The following is a 19,496-nucleotide window of genomic DNA, read 5'->3' on the forward strand; positions in this document are numbered from 1 at the left end:
AATGACAAAATGTGATTAAAATGCTGAGTGACACAAGATGTGATGCCACAGACTTAACCTGGCACTTTCACAAAACTTTACTTGTATACAGAATATATTCCAGTATCAAAAAGCTACACAGACATGACAATCGTTGGGTGTCAATGGCAAAACGTTCTGCGCAAGCCCTATAAAATCCATCCATCTCCTGCAGATGATGACCTGCTCAGTTTTCAGTTCATTTTTGGGGAGGAGAAATCAGTCAAGGTTAAAAAAAACCAAACATTTGTAATAGCCCTTTTGAAGTCCACTGCAAAGCGTGTGTGTGCGTCCAGCAGAAAGAAAAAGGTTTCACGTCCAGCCGTTGATGAGAGACACGAGCAGACTCAGAGAGAAGAGAGCGAGGGAGAGGGAGAGGGCCGATGCTCCTCCGCAATCCTTTGCATTTTCCTGTTGGAGAACATTAACATGAGTGTGAGCAACATTCACATGACATAGTGGCTGTATTAAATTATTTATTTGTATGACAAACCTTTATTGATATGTAGAGAAATCTGTTTCAGTGTTCATAAACATATTGATTAATTATTAGTCCATTTACTTCTTTGGCAGAAGTTATTGTGTTATATGTATATTTTTGTCTCCCTTTACGTCATGGTTAAAAATGTCAAGCTGCATGATTAGGTGAACATGTGGCGACAGGTAAAGCCCAAAACACTGACCTTGGGGTGGTAGGCGTGACAGGACTCCGGACGCCGACGCACCTTCTGGGATTTCATCCTGTTGCACTTGAACGTGGCGTTATGTTCGCTGCTGTTAATGAAAACAATGTTCTGGCGTGATAAGTTTCACCACTGAAAGCAAAATGAATCTTTAAGAACCTCATGCGTGACAAAATATTTTAAATTGTAAGATATTTGTTCATAGAATTATCCAGCAGATCCAGCACCACTGAAAACGTCCCCTGTGAAAAATCTTTTAATAAACGGAACGGCTCTTTGCTCAGTGTCAGTAGATGCAGGATATATTTGATCTCTTTGGGCTGCAGCAGGATGGGCCCATACTGACGGGAACAGTCACAGTCGGCCTGGGTCACAACCAGAACCAAGTTACTGTCAGGAATCTGCTGCACCACAAACATCCTGAAACGACAAGTTAAACCTGTCAATATCACTGCACCACTGTGTGTGTGTGTAGGTGCGTGTGTGTGTGTATGTGTCATACTTCTGGCAGCGTCCACACTTAATGAGGCTGTTGGCTTCTTTAATAGACGAGTCGTACATGAAGATGTGATACTCCGTCTCGCAAGGCTGCATGGGCTCCGCCTTCTTCTGCCTATGAGCTGAGGCACGCACGCACACACACACACACACACACCCACGCACACACACACACACACACACACACACACACACACACTAATCCTAAAGACAAGCCCTCTAATTTTGAAACAGACAAGCAGATATGTTTTACTCACTCGTGTGATAGCCAGCCTTGGCTGAATGGATGAAGATGGATCAGACACAGAGGACACCCATGTGGTGATGATGATGAAGATGAGGATGGAGATGGTGAGGAAGATGAGGGCATCATTTTTGAAACAAGAGATAAGAGCACAAGTAGTCATGAAGAAAACAAAAGCCCCACCTGCCTGTCGGCTTTGTTTTTTATTCTCATCCGATTATTGGATATTTGTCATCGTAACTAATTAGCAGAAACGATGAAGTGGTGCCGAGTCTGGTGAGAAGTAAGTTTACAGGACATGACGAACCGGACGTGTTGCAATGTTGACCTGATGATGGCGCTAGATGAAAAGTTATACAATCTCGAGGGGCGTTAAAATGCATGAAGGGAACTCCAGACTTCAGTCAATCTTCTTACCGGCCACAAAGTAATCAGAGTGCCAGAAGCCACAGAGGTTGAAGTCCAGCAAGAACCTGAGAGGATACACAAAGAAAAACAAGAATCAAGACAGACTCCTTGTTGTTGTTTTTTAATGCATGTCTAATGCTTGACCTGATCCTCTATGTTTTATAATCCACTGCAGAAAATCTGACATGTTATTAAAAAAAACTGATTTTTTTTTTGGTGTGTGTGTCGAGACAGAATCTTTTCTATTTATTTACTTATTTAATGACAATAAATGTCTCAAACTAATCTCAAATGGATTGTTGATCAGGATCAAACATGTTCAGCAGCTCACTAGAGGAGGAACGAGGATGTCGGAGGCTCACTGATCAACAACCGGGTGAAAACGGTTGACACTTACACGAGTGCGTTGGAGAAGAACCATCTTATTAACGCTGCGATGCCGTAGAGAGGCTGCAGGGCAAAGAGGAAGACGAGCAGTTTATAAAAGAACTTTAAATTAGTACTGATATAGATTTATCCTTGAGTTTAGGAAATATGTTGCTCTGGTTCTTAAACTCAATGAGCTATTCTAACCAGGTAGGTACAATTCTCACAATACAGCAACAGGAGCTAAAGCTGCAGCTTTACAGTAACTAATAGAAGTACTGTGTAAAGTACTTCTAAAGTGTAAAGTAACTGACTCACACTCAGCAGAGGTCTGGCGCCGTTGGCGTGATGATGATGGCTCTTGCACATCGCCTGGTAGTCAAACAAAGAAACTCTGCAAACAAACATTCACGTGAACTTAATTGTGCAATGCGATTGTTTCAAAGCTCGTGAATCTACAATGACATCAGATCCACCTCCAGGCCAATCTTTTTCAGAGCAACCGAGGGCCTCATGCTGATTTCTTAGCTCTCTTTGATTTTGTTCCTGATTAAATCAAGAAAATCTTTATAAACAAACTTGTTACAGGTTTTTATATTTTATGACACATAAACCATGCAAACAAGTTTAGTTGAAAGGGTTAATGGCAGGCATCGCAAAAGATCCCGAGGGCAAAATGCTGCACTGAATAAGCTCTTTAACACCTTCTTGGCATATTTTAATACATCCCTCATCATCATCATCATCAACAACATCCATCAGTCATACTTTCTGAACATTCCCATCTTGATCAAAGACGCCATGACAGACCCATCCACCTCACCGAAGAAACGGCCAACCTGTGAAAGATGATAAAGTCAATAAAGATTTAATTAATTTACAACGTAATTTATTCAAGCATAAACACACCTACAGACACTGAGATGGATATAAGTCCTCAGTCAGTAGATGTTAAAGACACGAGTCATTACAACAAATAATCAATGTTGATTTGTGTCTGTATCAAACCAACCACAAGAAATCCGGGCAATTTGAATTTTTGTTTCAGTCAGTGCTACGCTTTAGTGTGTCAAACTCAAGGCAAATGTGGCCCTCCAAGTCATTTTTTGTAGCGGGCTACATAGTGCTGAACTTTGCCTTCAGGATCAGCACTGGACAGCTACATAGGTAGTTGGCTATAAATGTAGCTGTCCAGTGCTGATCCTGAAAGTGACGTATTTGGCCCAACATCTGCTATGACTTTAGCTCCTCCTGGACAGGATTTTCCCAGCGGCCTCAGAGGACTCGAGCCTGTCTCAGCAGTGAATGGGCGAGAGGTGGGGTACACCCTGGACAAGCCGCCAGTTCATCGCAGGGCAACACAGAGACAGACAATCAGCCACACACTCACACCTACCAATCTGCCTAAGGTGTTTTTGGACGTGAGAGGAAGCCAGAGAACCCACGCAGACATGGGGGAGAACATGCAAACTCCTCACAGAAAGGCCACAAGTCGGGTTTGAACCCACGACCCCCTTGCTGTGAGGCAACAACGCTTACCACTGAGCCACCAGGCCACCCCCGCATCAAATTAGAAGTAAAAAAAGGGAACTGTTCTTTTTTTGAATGATAAACATTGAATGGGGTCAAATTGAGCCCAATGATAAGAGGAGGGCGGGGCATTATCCTACACGCTAGCTTGTTTTTAGCAGTCTAAAAGTGTCTGGGGAGGAGCAGTAGAGTCCTGCAACAGCTTCAGATGGACTACAACACATTTCAGCATGCCGCTAATGGAAGCCGTAGCAAGCTACCACACTTCCTCATTCTGATTAATTGCTTTTCATCAGCACTGACTTATTTTCTCTGCTGATAAAATATTTACTGTGCTCTGAAAATCACTTCGAGCTGCCCCATTACACCACTTTTCCTTTAACCCCAGGGAGGTTTTCGGGTGTTTCGACAAACTTCCCATAAAGTTGGGAGCTCAGCAAAGGGCTTACTCAGCACTTTATCGTATAATCTGCTTAGTAAGACTACCAGGAATGCAGGAGACATGCAAATAATGAAAAATGAGCTGCTATAGTAAAGGATTCTTGGATTCAGGTGACTCCATAACAGGACATCTTGCTGCGCTGCTGTATTCCCTGACAAATTTCATCACATTTCAGACATTTCTTTGTGTTAGAAATTACCATAATTTGCAAAGAGACAGAAAGAGAATGAAGGACTTGATTAAGCTCTGCTCTCTCGTCTACACCGGAGAAGAAGAAGAACTCATCTGGTGAAGGTACTGCTATCGCTAATTAAAAGCACATGACCCTTTTGACTTCCATCCACCTTTTCTATGTTCTATTTTTGAAAACGCACATCCGAATAGAAACAGCGCTTTAATGAGACCCAGATCGTACTTTCTGTTATACTTACTATTAATGTTTTTTTTCTTTTACATACATTACATTGACCTATAAAAGCTGTCATCACTTTTTGGTCATTAATGACAGGCTGCAGATGTCACATGTTCACCCATTCATTTTGAGCTCCAGCTGGGTGTCCCTTTAACCTTGACATCCTCACAGAGGTCACAGAACGGCGGCTAAACATAATCTGGCTGTAGCAGAGCCAGCTGTTGCTACACAGTCGGCGGCCCTTGCGGTCATCGAGGCCATCTTGTCATACAAACATCATAGGTTTGAGTCCCAATGAAAATAACCAAAGCTCTGAAAGGAGGTTTGATGGGTGTGGCTACGAATGTGTGTCTGTGTGTGTGTGTGTGTGTGTGTGTGTGTGTGTGTGTATCTTGTCACATGGTGGTCTCTGGATTAATCCAGGGTAATATGGCTCTCAACAGGCAGAGTTAATGTTAACCAGCAGCTGTCAGATGGACAGCAGGCTCACAATCCAAACACACAAAATGAATTATAGCTGCAATATGTGGACGGGCTTTCTGGCCATTAAAACCAGTCAGATGAAATAGTGGTATTAATATTAATAGTGATACTGAGGTGATTTTCGTGGTGAAGGAGTCGTATGATGAGGGTCAAGCTCTCATGGGACTAAGTCATTTTTAAACGGTTTTAGAGCTTTGCCAATAGTCAAAGCAAGGAAAGGCATTATACATGTCTGTTAGACCTTAAAGGTACAGAACAACCATTTGGTGAGAAGCTGTGACTGATGGAGTGGAGAGACTTTAAACTGATGGACAGCCGCTCACAGGCTCTGGTTAAGCACCGCCCACGTTTAGGTCAGCAGGTGGATCAGGCGCCATATCTCACTGCTAATGCTCCACTTCCCCAGATCAACACAGAAAAGGTCTCCGAATCCTGTGAACCATCCAGATGTTGTTTATAAGCATGCTGAAAAAAGCCGCCTGCGACTCCCAAACAAAAACTCATACCCAACCTTCCCGACTTGTCTCAAAATAGAGTTTGACCAAGCAGGCCATCATAGACTGAGTTCAAATTTAATTAACCTGTGAAGTTAATGTTGCATGTGTGTGTGTGTGAGGTCAAAGATCTTACCTCACTCCTATCTTTGGACAGAAGGATGAAGCCGTTGCTGTCGACCAGAAAACAGCTGAGATCCTGAGCAGGAGGAGGAAGGAAGACATGAAGGTTTAAAACAGGAAGAACGAGTGTTTGGTGACGCGCAGACAGAGGAGGACACTTACATCACTCTCACAGCTGAGAGGACACACACCTTCAACGGTTGAACACTGAGAGAGAGAGAGAGAAGAAGATGAGGCTTACGGTACACAGGGGGAAGATTAAGGGTGATCTTTAAGATTTACATTTTACATTTATGAACACAGAATCATGATATCTGTGTCTGAAGCGAAGAACATGAGCAAGAAAATAAATACCAACAGCAACATGCGATAAATCACACCAGCAAGCACTGGATTAATTTAAGAATCAGAGTTTACTTACATCCATGTCGCTGGGCTAGAAGCAGAGAGGAGAGTCAAGGGACACAACTTTATGAATGACTGAGACAAGAAATTATCAGGAAAAAGTGCAAAATAAAATAAAAACCTTTGTGTGGAAGGGAGAGCTTGTCTTTGAAGATTACAATATAAATAATACTAGAAATATGAAATATGCTGTTTTGGTTTACAGAGCAGATTTTTTTATTAGACGGCCGCTGACATTTTCCTCAGGCAGCAGACCACGACAATAAATACACCCGAGTTGTGCTGCAGAGTGAAACAGAGGTAAAACGGAACACGCCAGACCGCTAATGTCCAATAAGAGTAGCCGCAAGAGAAACTTCTCCAGCTGAGGGATGTCGCCCCGTTTTAATCGAATAGGAGACACGTTATATAAAGTACACAGACTAAATCAGTGGCGGCCGGATGCAACGGTGGTCAGAGGATGACTGTGAAATCGGATGAGCTCCTGTCAGCAGTTAAGAATTATAGCAGCAGCGCTACAGCTGTCCGCTTTCATTAATGGCGTGATCTACACTGTCCCCCCTTCTGCATGACATCTGCACACATCCAGCTGCAGCTCTGCTTCACCGAGGTCAAAAACCTGTGGCGGCAGAGAATGAGCGAGAGGGTTGATGCTCTCTGCTTTATGTCGCATCTGCAGACACATTTTACGAGAGGATTTTAAAGTCTGCACCCGCAGGTTCCAGGGAGGCTGTAAAGCTCAGCACAAATCAGCAAACATAAACATCGGGTGGATGAAAACGTAGAGGCAAGTTTCCTTTTATTAAATCCTTACCTCTAGGGGGGGTCAAAATAGAAATAGGCAGAGATTGTCCTCTTCCTAGCAAGTGCAAAAGGAAGGTGGCTCAAATTGGTCCCAAAAAGTCATGTTTTCTAATGTCGCGCCGGAATTTGAATTTGAATCGAGGGATTATCTTGCAAACGTTCAATAAATCTGTACTCGTGTTCCATGTGAAGCTCAATTGGGATGAGGGCTAATTGCCCTCTTGAGCTGCAGCTAATAATCTCACCTGTGCTGGTATTTGAGACGTTCGGCATTGAGAGCGGATTTCACCAGAATCATTCAGAGATTTATTTGGATTCTAGTTATTGGTTTCTAAATGCATTTCTTATTTGCATGCAGCTTCTGCACCACACACGGAGGGAGAATGCCCAGCGAGCATGAATAAACACCTTTGCCTACACGGTGTACCAATCATTGACCGTACCGTTGGAATTACCATTAGTAGTTTATTCCAGACTCAAGGTCCATAGCAAAAACACACAGATTGTAAATATATATGTTTTTGTGTTGGCAGGCATTTGATGAATTAGAGTCCGTTTTATTGCGAGTGTATGAATGAGTGAAAAAATAAATATGTTCAGCGTGGATAGCATGCTAAACATTTTTTAATGTGAATAACTTTTAAGGACTCGACTTTGCATGTCTGCATATGCATAATTTCACCAAATTTAAATTGTCACTTGCACATGGAGAAAATCCTCCAATTACCGCAATAGAATTTAAATGAACGTCCAGAAATGTGCCGACATTCTGTAAAACGCTGCTGTGCCTGAAGACTCGGCATCAAGCGACACTTGTGAGAGAGAGTCGTCTGGTCACCTGCTTGGCGATGGCCCAGAACCTCTTTTCCAGGCAATCCAAGGACATCTGCACCCCAATAGCTAAAAATAGAAATCAGACACAAAGAGACGTTAAAGACGGATGCAGGACAAGATGGAGTCTGCTGAGGTAAAGCTCAACACGTGTCTGTGTTTGTGGAGGAGCAGACAAGGACAGGGAATCAATTCGCCCCTGGATTCACCTCTGTTGTGTCCTGAGGCTAATGAAGGAATATGAGCAGCGATGAGCCTAATGGTGTGTGTGTGTGTGTGTGTGTGTGTGTGCTCCCTGCAGACTTGGTAAAGACACCTCAGCCCTTCAGTAAAGTACAGCAGCAGCTCCATTACATCCACGATCACAATAAAGTGCAGCGTAAGCATTTTGGAGAAAGTTTAGCAGCTGATATTCTGTTGAGAACCTTTAATCCACTCATCGTTCACTTTACTGTGCCCCCGAACCAAAATGGCATAACCTTAGTTGTTTTTCTATCCATTGATGTTATCGATGCCCTGCGATGAACTGGCGGCTTGTCCAGGGTGTATTCCGCCTCTCGCCCCTTGACTGCTGAGATTGGCTTCAGCTTGGCCCGCGACCCGATAACGGAAAAAGCTCTGTGCGCGTTGTTGAAGTAGAAGGAAGAAATATGACAGAGACACTCGTGACCTCTGGGTCCTTCAGATCATCACTCTCCATTCCTTTAAATCGGCCTTTCTGCAGACTCGGTGCTACGCAGCTTTCCTCTGTTGTTTGAAGTCCTTTTAACCCCCCCCCCCTCCCCCCCCTCCTCCCACGTCAGCATCCCCGTTGTCGCCCTTCAGCGCTGCAGCTGCCCCGTTTCTGCTTCAGTCGGCAGGCTGAACAAGAAAAAGTCCGCAACAGGACAACGCACATTTGGCATATTTATTCTAGTTTTAACCTAACGCCAACAAATAAATATTTCAGTGTATGCGTTGTTAGCACAAGCATCTATTTATGGAATATGTGAAATGTTCATATGAAAAACTTGTAGAATTCCAATTTTTCTTTAAAATACTTGCATCAGGTAAAACCCAGAAGCAGCATTTGATGTTATTCTTTTTTTTTTTTTTTACATCCGTAAATTCATATTGTATTCACATCCTGAAGCAAGGTAAACGTTGGTAATCATACTATTATGAGAAAGGTCCACAAATGAGTATTTAAAGAAAACAAGAAAATTAAGAAAGCAAAGAATTAGGGAAAAAATGAATGTGTAAAAAGGTGGGATAAACAAAATTGGATCACATTTATGTTAAGTTATGTTTGATGCTTGTTGCTGACACTTCAGTTTTTTGATAAGTACATTCATTTGTTCTCTTTCCAAAAGTGAGGCCGTGGTTATCTTAGTTTAGCATTTTGAGTGGAATAAAATTGGAAACCGCCCAGACACAGGGTCAAAGGTCGGAATTCCACGTGCACCTGCCCTAACCCCTCTAGAGGTAATCCAGCAGCACATTTTAATCTTATGTTTAATTGCACATAAAACAAAGTGCAAAAACAAAGTGTAAAATGAATCTCCCCCCTTTAAACAACATTAAATGTGATGAACGACTGCAGATGTCACGCGCAGCTCGCCAGTAAAAGCTAATTACTACCTCTGTACAATATGCTAAAAGAAAAACCTGCGTTAGCAACCCAAACAATTAATTGGAATAATAAGAAAATAAAGAAATAAACAGTTAACATAAGAGCAGCAGGAAGGTAAAAAAGAAAACCAAAAACATTGATGCTGCAGAGGATTAAATCAGATTCAAGATTATTTGGGGATGTTTATCCCTGCAACATTTTCTGATTCAAGATTTGCTGGAAATAAAATCAGGTTTAACCTGGAGATTAATCCTGTAATATTCAACATTGGCCTATCCATCTATTGAAAATAAGTTATTTTTAGGACAAGGTTGCTTTGTTCTTTCATTAATACACATTTAATATAATTAGATAGTCACCGTTCCTGGCATAGGACACGCAACAGATTTAACTAGCATTACCTCTGATCAATAATCAAGACAAGCATCCTGTCCATGTAACACTTTGTGATGAATCTTTTCACGGCATTATTAAGGAACAGCATGCAACGAGAGAGAGTAATAAACGCAGCAGCAGGGGAGATCTATCTTCTGCAGCAGCAGACAGCAATAATCTAGCACACTTCTAAAATGAATTATAAAGTGAACTACGATAGTCTGGAGCGAACAAATGAAAGGAAGAACCGGTCTGCTCAAACAAACACACACTGCTGAGGGTCAATAACAGGACCGCTCAGCATTGGAGGCGCTTTATGAAGACATGTGTCGACGTAAACAACCAGATGAACGGACACCAGGAGAACACGCAGAGCCCTCGTACGGTGGCTGCACATAGTACTGCAAAGTAATACTAGAAAAAACTACATGTATTATACAAGCTGCCATACAGAGCGCATCTCTCTCTCTCTCTCGCTCTCCATTCATTCAGAGCTCAGCCTTCAGCAGCAACACAGCGCTATTACTATTTCTGTCAAAGTCTGTTTTAATTCATTATACGCAGTCAGTACAACACACACACACACACACACTAGTGGGAGCTCAATGGCAGAGTACATCATCTCTCTCTCTCTCGCTCTCCTCTCTCTAACACACACACACAGAGGCTCGCTCGTCCTCAGTCGGCAGGCTGCGTGAGCGTTGGACGGAGCTCTGAGACGATCAGAGCCGACAGATCAGCGATGTGGATGAAGAGGAGGGCGATGACAATGAGCTGCTCCTCGGCCCCTCTGGCTTCAGATTCAGGTTTGAACGAGAAGTCAAGCGTCTGAGTCTGAGCAAAGACCACTTTCTGCCCTCGATGAGGGGTCCAGGTTCTGGACACATCGAGGTTTTGTTTTGAGGAGATCTTTGCCCGTTCCATAGTCAGAGCGTTGCTTTCTTTGCTGAATACTGCTGATGAAGGTAAAGAGGAAGGTTTCTGCATCCCTTCTCTGTTTGGAAGCTGAAGCAGCAGAACAGATGGTGAGTGGCGTGCATCTATACGTGTGTGTGTGTGTGTGTGTTTAAAGATGTAGGATACTCCTGACTATACTTTACTGGACTTTAATGATAAAGAGATAGATCAAGATGGCCTATTATCAGCAAATTGTTGTAATTGTTGCTGGTTCTACACTGAACATCCCAAAGCTGGACCTCAACCTCATCCAGTGACCCCCCCCCCAGTCACCCAAAAGTGATGGGAGCAGATCCCTGCAGCCAGACCCAACATCTGGAGGGATAAACTCAAACCACAGGAGAGGAGGCAGTCAGGGAATAAAATGTGGCTGAAATCTTCCGCTATCCACACATTTTTGGTCACGTACTGCACAAGTGCATATCTGTGCTTTTAATAGTCTAAAAGCACGTAGGAGGGAGATCGTGTCTGAGTTCCCTCCTCATTAGATGGATGCAGCATTGTGTTTGTGCTCTTGGCCTTTTGGACCGAACGCTCCGCTCAATCCTTCTCAGACAGAGGAAAAGTGAAACCACAGGAGGGAGGGAGAGGCCGACTGTCAGAAGCCATTAAGTGGCCAGTGGGACGCCACATTAGAGGCCAGAAAGCCAGAAAGATTCGGTGTGGACGAAGCGGGAAGCACGACAATGGGAGGACTTCAAACCTAACAGCCGAGGTTTAAATCAGGATAAAACTCCAACAGGCCCAAAAACCCCAGAAACAGGAAGCCAGACAACGAACCTGAGGAGAGAGAGCTCTCTCTGTGAAGTACGAATCCCTGGAAAGCATGACGAAGCGCAAAAAGACACGACTGCCGCATCCGTGATGTTAGCAGGTTGTCAACCTGGTTGATGGTGGAGCCTTTGATTGAGGAAAGGCCGGAGCTGAGGGGATGGCATCCAAACAACAACAGAGCGCTAACGGAGCGTGTCGGAATAAAGAACACACAAACTGATTTAATCATCAATTCGGAGTGAACACAGTCTGCTGTTTTTATGTGAAGCGTGTATTTACTACGAGTGTTGTGAATGTGCTGGGTGAAGGCGTAGCAGCAGATGTCTGGTGATGACAGTGAAACAGGCTCGTCAGCGTAGCGGCGTTTCTCTTCCTTCTGTTGGACCACTGGGCCTGATGCCATCAGGCGTCTGCTCCGCGCAGCGATTACAAATTACAGTTTTAATCTCAGACCTGCCGCTGCTTCTGCGTGGGCAGGGTCTAATCTGTCTGACGAGCCTTTTCACTGATCGATTGCACCTTAAACTCCAAAGAAGGAACTAAAAGGAGGTCGGCTGGTTAACTTGAAGTGCTTGTACGACCCTCATCACGCTACCACTGTCCCCGCTGAGGCGAGCAAAACGTTTAAAAAATATCTTGGAATATTCACATCCTTTGGGAATTATGACTCTCTGAACCATCGGCCATCCCATCTCACAGACGCTGAAATGATTTACTAAAAACGTCAACAGATCAGAACATGCGATTGGTCAAGTAAACAAAAGTATTGTTTTTCTTTTTCTTTATGAAAAACTTTCTTCTGGTTCCATCTTGTAAAATGTTAAAAACAAGATGCCAAGTACAGAGGATGATGCGCTCAAGGAAACAAATGGATAAAGAGAGAGAGGGAGGCTGCAGAAAAGCAGCCAGAAGCAAATTCACCTCTTGATAAATGGAAGATGACAGTACCACCCCGAAGTTTGTTTTCGCTTTGCGTCCCGGCCTTCCACGATCCAGTATACATGTGTGTAACCGTGCGGCAGCGGGTGTGTGTGGCGTGTTTTGGTGGTTTACACTATCTTCAAAGAACAAATCCTCTGACAAAGACGTTGCAGAGGACTTTCTTTATTTTTCCGGCTCCATCTGCGGGATATTTGTAAAGTAAGATCACGTTTTCCTGCAAATCCTTCATCCTTTGATCAACAGTGTGTAGCATGGCTCGACATCCATCTGTTGTTCCGCCATCAGCGACAGGGATTCAGGGTTAGAGGTCACCGTTTCCATAACAGGGCACCAGCTCATCCTCTCACAGGCTGCTGCAGTATAACTAATGTGACGGGACAGCTGTCACTCACAGCGGATTGGAGCTATTGGGTCTGCTTGCATTGCATGTGAACACATGAATCCGCATAATAAAACACATGTTCCACCCAGAACAATTTCAGGACATTTCAGGACAAGGACGATTCCAGTCGGCTGATGTTGACACACTGAAACACAGTCGAACTGAGCTCGCTGCTTTCCCCTCATATTTCTAAAGCTAAGATTTCTCTTGATTCATCCCGCGAGGCGCCGACTGTACACTTCAGTCTCTTTTAGGTCGTTGGCAAATAATCGATGAGAATCACAACATTGCCTCTTGGTGAGCCCTTTCTTCATCACTCTCCTCTAGCTGCATTGTAATTTTTCCATTCTTCTAATGCCGGCTGTGGCCTGAGGACACCTCCCTGCCTCATGCGGCGCACAGCGGAGTGAGTGGCATCTTTGTGCCGACTTCACAAAAGAAAGACCTGCGTACGACAGACAGACCTGCAGGCGGTGCTACTCTGGCTCTTTATAGCAGCTGCAGACGGCTGATGGAAGAAACGGCACTTTTCGTTTCCACTTCAGCATTATCTCTCATCAAACTCCCATCGTCCCCTCTCCACCCACCCCTTTAAGGGGGAGGGGGGGGGGGGGGGACCAGGGGATTAAATGCAAACAAGTCATCTAAAAAATGGTTTCAAATAAATCCCGGACTCTGACTCTGTGCTGTGTCTGCAGTGGGGAAGGATTGTGACTGTGGGTGCTCAGAGGACAGAGGCTGATGAAAACAGAAGATCATTCCATTTCATCATAAAGAATGAAAATAATTTTAGGATAACTGTGGCATGGTGACTGTCAATCGGTTCTGTCTGTATTCTTTTTTTTTTTTTTTATCAGCACTCTGCACTCCTAATCTGCCCTGCCTCTTTAAGGTGGCCAAAGAGGGTCAAGAAGCAAGTTTGTGCCGAGAAAATCATCGGCTTCATTTCTTGCACCAGATGTGAAGTGCAGCGCTCGGATTGTGAGCGTAGGAGCAGAACAGAACATTAATGAAATCGAAAGTGTGAGCGCTGAAAGAGGGCAGAGAAAGTCTCAACGAAGCTCAGAGAGGATTATCCTCTGCAGCCCAGTGAGAGGAAGTTAAGTCACATTAAAATAATTATATATTAATTTAATCAGTATAAAAAGAAATTCAAACGCATGCGGTAGTAAGCTTTTTGTAATTTCAATGAGGTCACTGCCATAATTTGAACCTACTGACTATTGTCTTTTCTTGAGTTCAGCTGATACACCAGATATCACCTTCTAGGGTCGGTTCTGATATGATAAATTGATCGACTGTATGGGCAATTTTATGTGACTAGTATTCTACATTATACTTGCACCTATATAACATGTATTTGTGCTGTGGGGAGGAAGCCAGTTCACCCAGAGCGGAACAACACAGACAAATGAAAATTGAAATGGAAAAGCGCTGATTTGAGGACTCTTCTTACTCCTTCCTGTCTTCCAGGATGTCTTCGGCTTAATCCTGCTGTGAGCCGGACGATAGCAAAGACATCCAGAAGCGTCAGTGAGACAGACATGACGCAGCCCAATCAGAATGAACACAGTCACATGGCGAGACTGGGTGAGTGTGGACTGATGCTGGACTAATCTAGTTGCTGTTGTTGTTGTTGTTGTTGTGTTCCTTCCTGACTGGGAATGCAAAAACAAAAAAAACAAACGTGTTTGGGTCTCCTCATGCTGTGATTTTAAGTTGACATCGCTGTCCGACAATCAAAACAATTCATTTCCGGGACATATTCCATCTGTCCATCAGGGAAGTAAAGGATAATGGAGCTGACGGAGGTAACGGAGCTAACAGAGCAGCAGGGAGCTTCTGTTGGTAGAGAATGAACAGTTTAGCAATGCTTTTGGATCATTGGATTTAGATTTTTATTTTTTTGCAACAGAAATTTCCCAAAAAGAATAGTACCGAAAACTGTGCTTTGTTTCAAATGGTCAGTTGTGCTCCATTAGTTGCAACCACTGAACATAACTGATCTGAGGTCTGCTCAAAGAGAGAACAATCTACCGATCTCAGTGATGAGTCCCGCTGAGAAGCCGTTTCAGTCGCGTCAGCGGTCAGATGACAGCTAATTAAAGCGTGTCTGGAAACTGCAGCTTTGTATAACGTTGTTCTATTCCTCTTGCAGCTCGCACAGCCCTGTTCAGCCTGGGGTTGGTTCTGCTGGTTCTGTTGGGCTCGATCCACAGCTGTCCCCGTGTTTGCACCTGCTTTGGCAACACCACCGACTGCTCCGCTCTTGGCCTGCTCTCTCTGACCCCCATCCTAGCACCCCTGGACCAGGATGCTCTGATCCTCCGCCTACGCCACAACAACCTCTCCTCTTTGGCTACGACTGAGCTCGCCAACCTCAGCAGCGTAGAACTCCTTGATCTTTCCCATAACCACTTTTCTACTCTCCAGCCCGGAGCCTTCTCGGTATTAGGCGGACTGCGCTGGCTCAACCTCTCTTCTAACTACTTTGGGATTCGTCTCGCAATCTCCGTGCCCAACAACGGCACAGAGGTCCTGCGGGGCTCGACTGGAAGTCAAGGGAGCATTGGCCTGAGCAAGGAAGCTTTCAAAGGCCTGTGGCGGCTGCGAGGACTTGACCTGTCCTACAATGGCCTCCTTCTGCTTCCAAAGGGCTTGCTGGATGCAATTCCAAGACTCAGCTGGCTCTCCCTGGCCGGTAACCGGCTGGCGACCCTTGATAGAGCCACTTTTGAGCCCCTCATGGGACTACGACACCTACAACTGGCTGGGAATCCCTGGGAGTGCGGCTGCAAACTGAAGGATTTCAAGCACTGGATGGAGTGGTTGGTTTACAGGGGTGAGCAGAGCCGTGCGTTGGCCTCTTCCAGTGTCAGACACAGTGAAGACGATGCATTTTGCAGTGAGCTTGAAGTGCCGTGAGACCAGACTGGAGCTAATCACTTTGAATGTTCAGTCTCTAACTCAAAAGCTCTCTAATGAAAGCAATTAATATCTGCTCTGCAAGATGGATGTGTGCTGAGCAGAAAGCATCTACGAACGCATTAACCTCCACGTCTCTCAATCCTCCCTTCCCTTCGTCTACTTCATCCCTCTCTCCCTGCTCCCTGCTCTCTACTTTCCTTCCCCTCTCCATCTGTTTCATAGACGGGCAGGTGGATGCCATGCAGTGCAGTCGCCCTGGGGAGCTGAAGGGCAGGGACATCCGCAGTGTTCCAGCAGAGATGTTCAGCTACTGCTCGCGCAGCCAGACCAAAGAAGGAGCGCCAGGTTATGGAGCCCGGCCTCCGTGCCCGCCTGGCCGGATCATCAGCAACGAGGAGTGTGTCCGTCAGCGCTACAGGCCGGCCAGTGTCCGCCGAGCACACGGCACGCAAATAGTTGCAGGTGTGATCTGCGGGACAGTGTGCATCATGATGGTGGTGGCGGCGACTTACGGCTGTGTCTACGCCTCGCTAATGGCGCGCTACCAGAGGGAGATCAAGAACCGTGGCCAGCCTTTGATGGCCGAGTGCGGGCCTGAAACAGACCTGGAGGACGGAAAGGTGTTATCTCCGTCCACGCCAGAGGACAAAGCACCCAATGAGACCTGCGACTTTGTGCACGGGTATCGAATCAGCAGCTTCTGACTTCACCAAATCCTTCCGGGATTGCTCCTCAGCGCATCATTGATGAGACGGCATTTTAAGGGGGCAGCTGGGTGTCAGAAATCTCTGGGTGGGGGCTGATTGCACAGCTAGATTCAGAGAAACTGGAATGTTGCGGCGTTTCCTGGATGCTCTGTGAATCGTTATTCCCGACGCTGAATCTCTCAGCCAGCTTTTAAAACTACTGTTTGTGGGTGTATATTTTTTTAATATAGATCTACATTGTCCACTTTCTGTTGAAGTTATTTGTATTAGCAGCCAAGCCATAAGCACAAGCTCCAAATATACACCCTGAAAGTGATTTCTCATGTTGATTGTTTCTGTTCTTAGTCAGTTATGTGTATTTTATGTTGTCTTTAATGTCCTCAAATTATTTCTAAATAACAGACCTGCTTCTATCAGCGCTGCTTTAGACTTCACCACAGCGATCTTAACTGCAGTTCAAGCAATATTAAAGACGCACTGCCACCTAGAGGAGAAGCAGAAAGTCACCGATCCACAACTCCCAAACTCTAAATCCGCTGTTATTCCAGAATAGCAAAGTGTCAGATTCTTATATGTGCAATGGTACCAGCCCACCTTTATTGTAATCGCTATGTGTTTTAATTTATTTTGTCCATTCTGTGTGTGATGACGTCATCTCAAATTCAACTCAAGGACTGTCGATCAATAAACTCTATATTTATCTAAGGATTTATTTCTTCTTTAGTAACACCACAAATTCAATCTTTGCCACAAATCCCAAACCAGATCATCCAACCACACCAACATTCAAACAGGTAAAAACCAGCCAGAAACAAGGCAAACAAAGAAGCAAAGAAATAAACAAAAACAAGAGTGAAAAAAGCTGCAGAATAGCGACCCACCTCCTGCTACGGCCGTCTTTCCTCCCGATGACACCATCACAGCCGTTGTCGCTACGATGAACTTCACTCCTGCGAAGAGAAGATTAGCCTCACATTAAGCAGGAATATAATGGAATAACAAAAATACATTCGTGCTGATGGCTTGAAAGGCGGACCTTTATCATTGATGACGTAGTACAGGAAGCTTCCGGGAGTATTTTCCACAGCCATGCGGTACCACAGAGGGAAGTGATCGATGGTGAACAGGTTGTCTTTATCAGTCGGAGTCAGGAACGTTCTGTGGATGGAAAGTTCAACAACATTTGACTTTTAACCCGACTGCAGGATGAACTTGTTGAAGCAATGCACCCCTGAATTGGATTATTGAGGTGCAGCGATCATCTGTTCCTGAAGCTCAGGTTAAAAAACACCTGATATGACCTGTTTATTCACGAAGCCTCCAATGTGAGTTGTATACAGAAAGACAAAGTTAGTTCAAGAATTATTATAGTATATGTGAAATAAAAAGCCAAAAAAATGTAGGCAGTGTGTTTGCATTTGTAAAAAAAAAAAAAAGGTTTTCTACTTGTGCCAGTACGTAAGTACGTAAAATGTTAAGCTCTGCAAACTCTTCAAACTAGAAACCGTCTCTGATTTGAATCTCACTTTGCCACTCTGGTCTCCACTCCGGCATATCTGATGACCCTCATCAGACCAGCACGGGTTCCGAGGAAAGCTGCCTCCACCCCCGGCTCCACCCTGCATGCAAACAGAAACGCAACACCAAGGATGGAAATCTATCATCTGGATAAAAGACAAAGTCAGAGAAACCAAATGTCCAAAGAAGCTCAGCTGAGAGAGGTTGGTCAGCTTTAGGTTGAGCTGACACTTTACCTGTCATCGAGCATCAGGGCGTTCCAGTAGGCCTCCATTGGAGCCGTCACCACGGCGTCAAATAGCGTCTGCTGCAGCAGCACCTCATCGCCTAGGCAACCAGCAGGCGGATCAAACGATGAGGTCAGATAAGCATAATCCTCATCACAACAAAAATAAATGGAGGATTGTAGTTTTAACATAAAAGACCTACACTCCAGGTCAGGTTCCTTCCCCAGCAGGTAGCGGATGGCGGCCTGAAGCTGAGAGTATTTCCGATGGCTGGGATCGATGTCCGTCTCACAGTAAGTCCTCAGGAAAAAAAACAGGTTTATAGACAGTAAATCAGGTTTTCACTCGGTGTTTATTCAACTTGTTCTGTAGTTACAAAGAAGTATATCATTGTTAGTACATTATTACTGTGTGAGAGTTTTGAGAATCAACTTTATGACATGATGAAATGACCCGAATCTTCATTTGTGCATTATTAGGATGTTGGGGTGCAGTTCTCCCCCCTCTGCCGAGGGGTGGTGCTGTTCTACGTTTCTTTTCTCAGCGATGATTTGAAGGTACAGCATTTGGGGGGAAACTGATGGCGCCTCACGAAGAGCAAAAACAAAGAATCAACTGGACTTGTTTGGTTGAAGACGTTTCACCTCTCATCCAAGAGGCGTCTTGAGTTCCACATGACTGACGAGTCGTATTGCCCTGGTGGTTTTTATCCTTTGCTTGTTTTCTGCTCCAACTGGAGTAAAAGTATCTGGACTCTACCAGTCATTTGGAATTGAAGAAGCCTATTGGATGGATGAGAGCTGAAACGTCCTCAACCAAACTTGAACAAGTTCAGTTTACTCTTCATATTTGCTCTTTGTGATTTACCTCCACCTGGATTACTGAGAAGCTACACAGACATTTAAATAGAGCCTCAGCTTTCATCATCTTGAAATAGCTCACAAAGGAAACACATTAGTGAATAATAAATAAACCCCATGATATGAATAAGGTGAAATTTATCCACTCGTGTTTTTACGCACCACTCAGAGGCAATGGTGAGGTCGGGGGAGGCGAGATCATCCAGACCTGGAGAGGAATGCACAAACTCTTTATTCATTCCCAAGGAAAACATACAGATTTAAATCCTTCCATGTTAGTTTGAGAACTTGCTGGGTGTAGCTGAGGCTACAGGATTCAGTACCAATGCACAAACACTGGCTCTGAACGGGATTCAAATCAGCTGCTCCATCAGACACAGCAGAAGAATAAGATCTTACCTTCCTCAACAGACACATTTCCAATAAATATCAGCTTTCCGGGACCCCTCGTCAGCACCATACCAAAGCTGCAA

General features: G+C 44.5%; 2 protein-coding genes across 2 annotated transcripts in view; one reads left to right on the plus strand and one right to left on the minus strand.

Moving 5' to 3' along the window:
- Positions 1-330: 330 nt before the first annotated feature.
- Positions 331-19,496, minus strand: part of LOC137893506 (voltage-dependent calcium channel subunit alpha-2/delta-4-like) — a 29,264-nt gene continuing 10,098 nt past the window's right edge. The window contains exons 23-42 of the mRNA XM_068738916.1: positions 19,423-19,490; positions 19,186-19,231; positions 18,366-18,463; positions 18,173-18,263; positions 17,945-18,037; positions 17,455-17,576; positions 17,300-17,368; positions 7,749-7,810; positions 6,123-6,137; positions 5,864-5,908; positions 5,715-5,777; positions 2,986-3,056; positions 2,536-2,611; positions 2,249-2,301; positions 1,861-1,916; positions 1,457-1,477; positions 1,204-1,321; positions 1,006-1,121; positions 702-784; positions 331-429 (exon numbers count right to left, since the gene is read on the minus strand). Coding sequence (XP_068595017.1) covers positions 331-429; positions 702-784; positions 1,006-1,121; positions 1,204-1,321; positions 1,457-1,477; positions 1,861-1,916; positions 2,249-2,301; positions 2,536-2,611; positions 2,986-3,056; positions 5,715-5,777; positions 5,864-5,908; positions 6,123-6,137; positions 7,749-7,810; positions 17,300-17,368; positions 17,455-17,576; positions 17,945-18,037; positions 18,173-18,263; positions 18,366-18,463; positions 19,186-19,231; positions 19,423-19,490 — 1,465 coding nt within the window. The remainder of the gene's footprint in view (positions 430-701; positions 785-1,005; positions 1,122-1,203; positions 1,322-1,456; positions 1,478-1,860; positions 1,917-2,248; positions 2,302-2,535; positions 2,612-2,985; positions 3,057-5,714; positions 5,778-5,863; positions 5,909-6,122; positions 6,138-7,748; positions 7,811-17,299; positions 17,369-17,454; positions 17,577-17,944; positions 18,038-18,172; positions 18,264-18,365; positions 18,464-19,185; positions 19,232-19,422; positions 19,491-19,496) is intronic.
- On the plus strand, positions 14,328-16,415 carry LOC137894363 (leucine-rich repeat and transmembrane domain-containing protein 2-like). Its single transcript, XM_068739844.1, has 3 exons — positions 14,328-14,373; positions 14,942-15,625; positions 15,934-16,415. The coding sequence occupies exons 1-3, from the start codon at positions 14,328-14,330 to the stop codon at positions 16,413-16,415; spliced, it is 1,212 nt and encodes a 403-aa protein (XP_068595945.1).

The sequence above is a fragment of the Brachionichthys hirsutus genome, chromosome 5 (genome assembly GCF_040956055.1).
Source record: "Brachionichthys hirsutus isolate HB-005 chromosome 5, CSIRO-AGI_Bhir_v1, whole genome shotgun sequence".
Taxonomy (NCBI): Eukaryota; Metazoa; Chordata; class Actinopteri; order Lophiiformes; family Brachionichthyidae; genus Brachionichthys; species Brachionichthys hirsutus.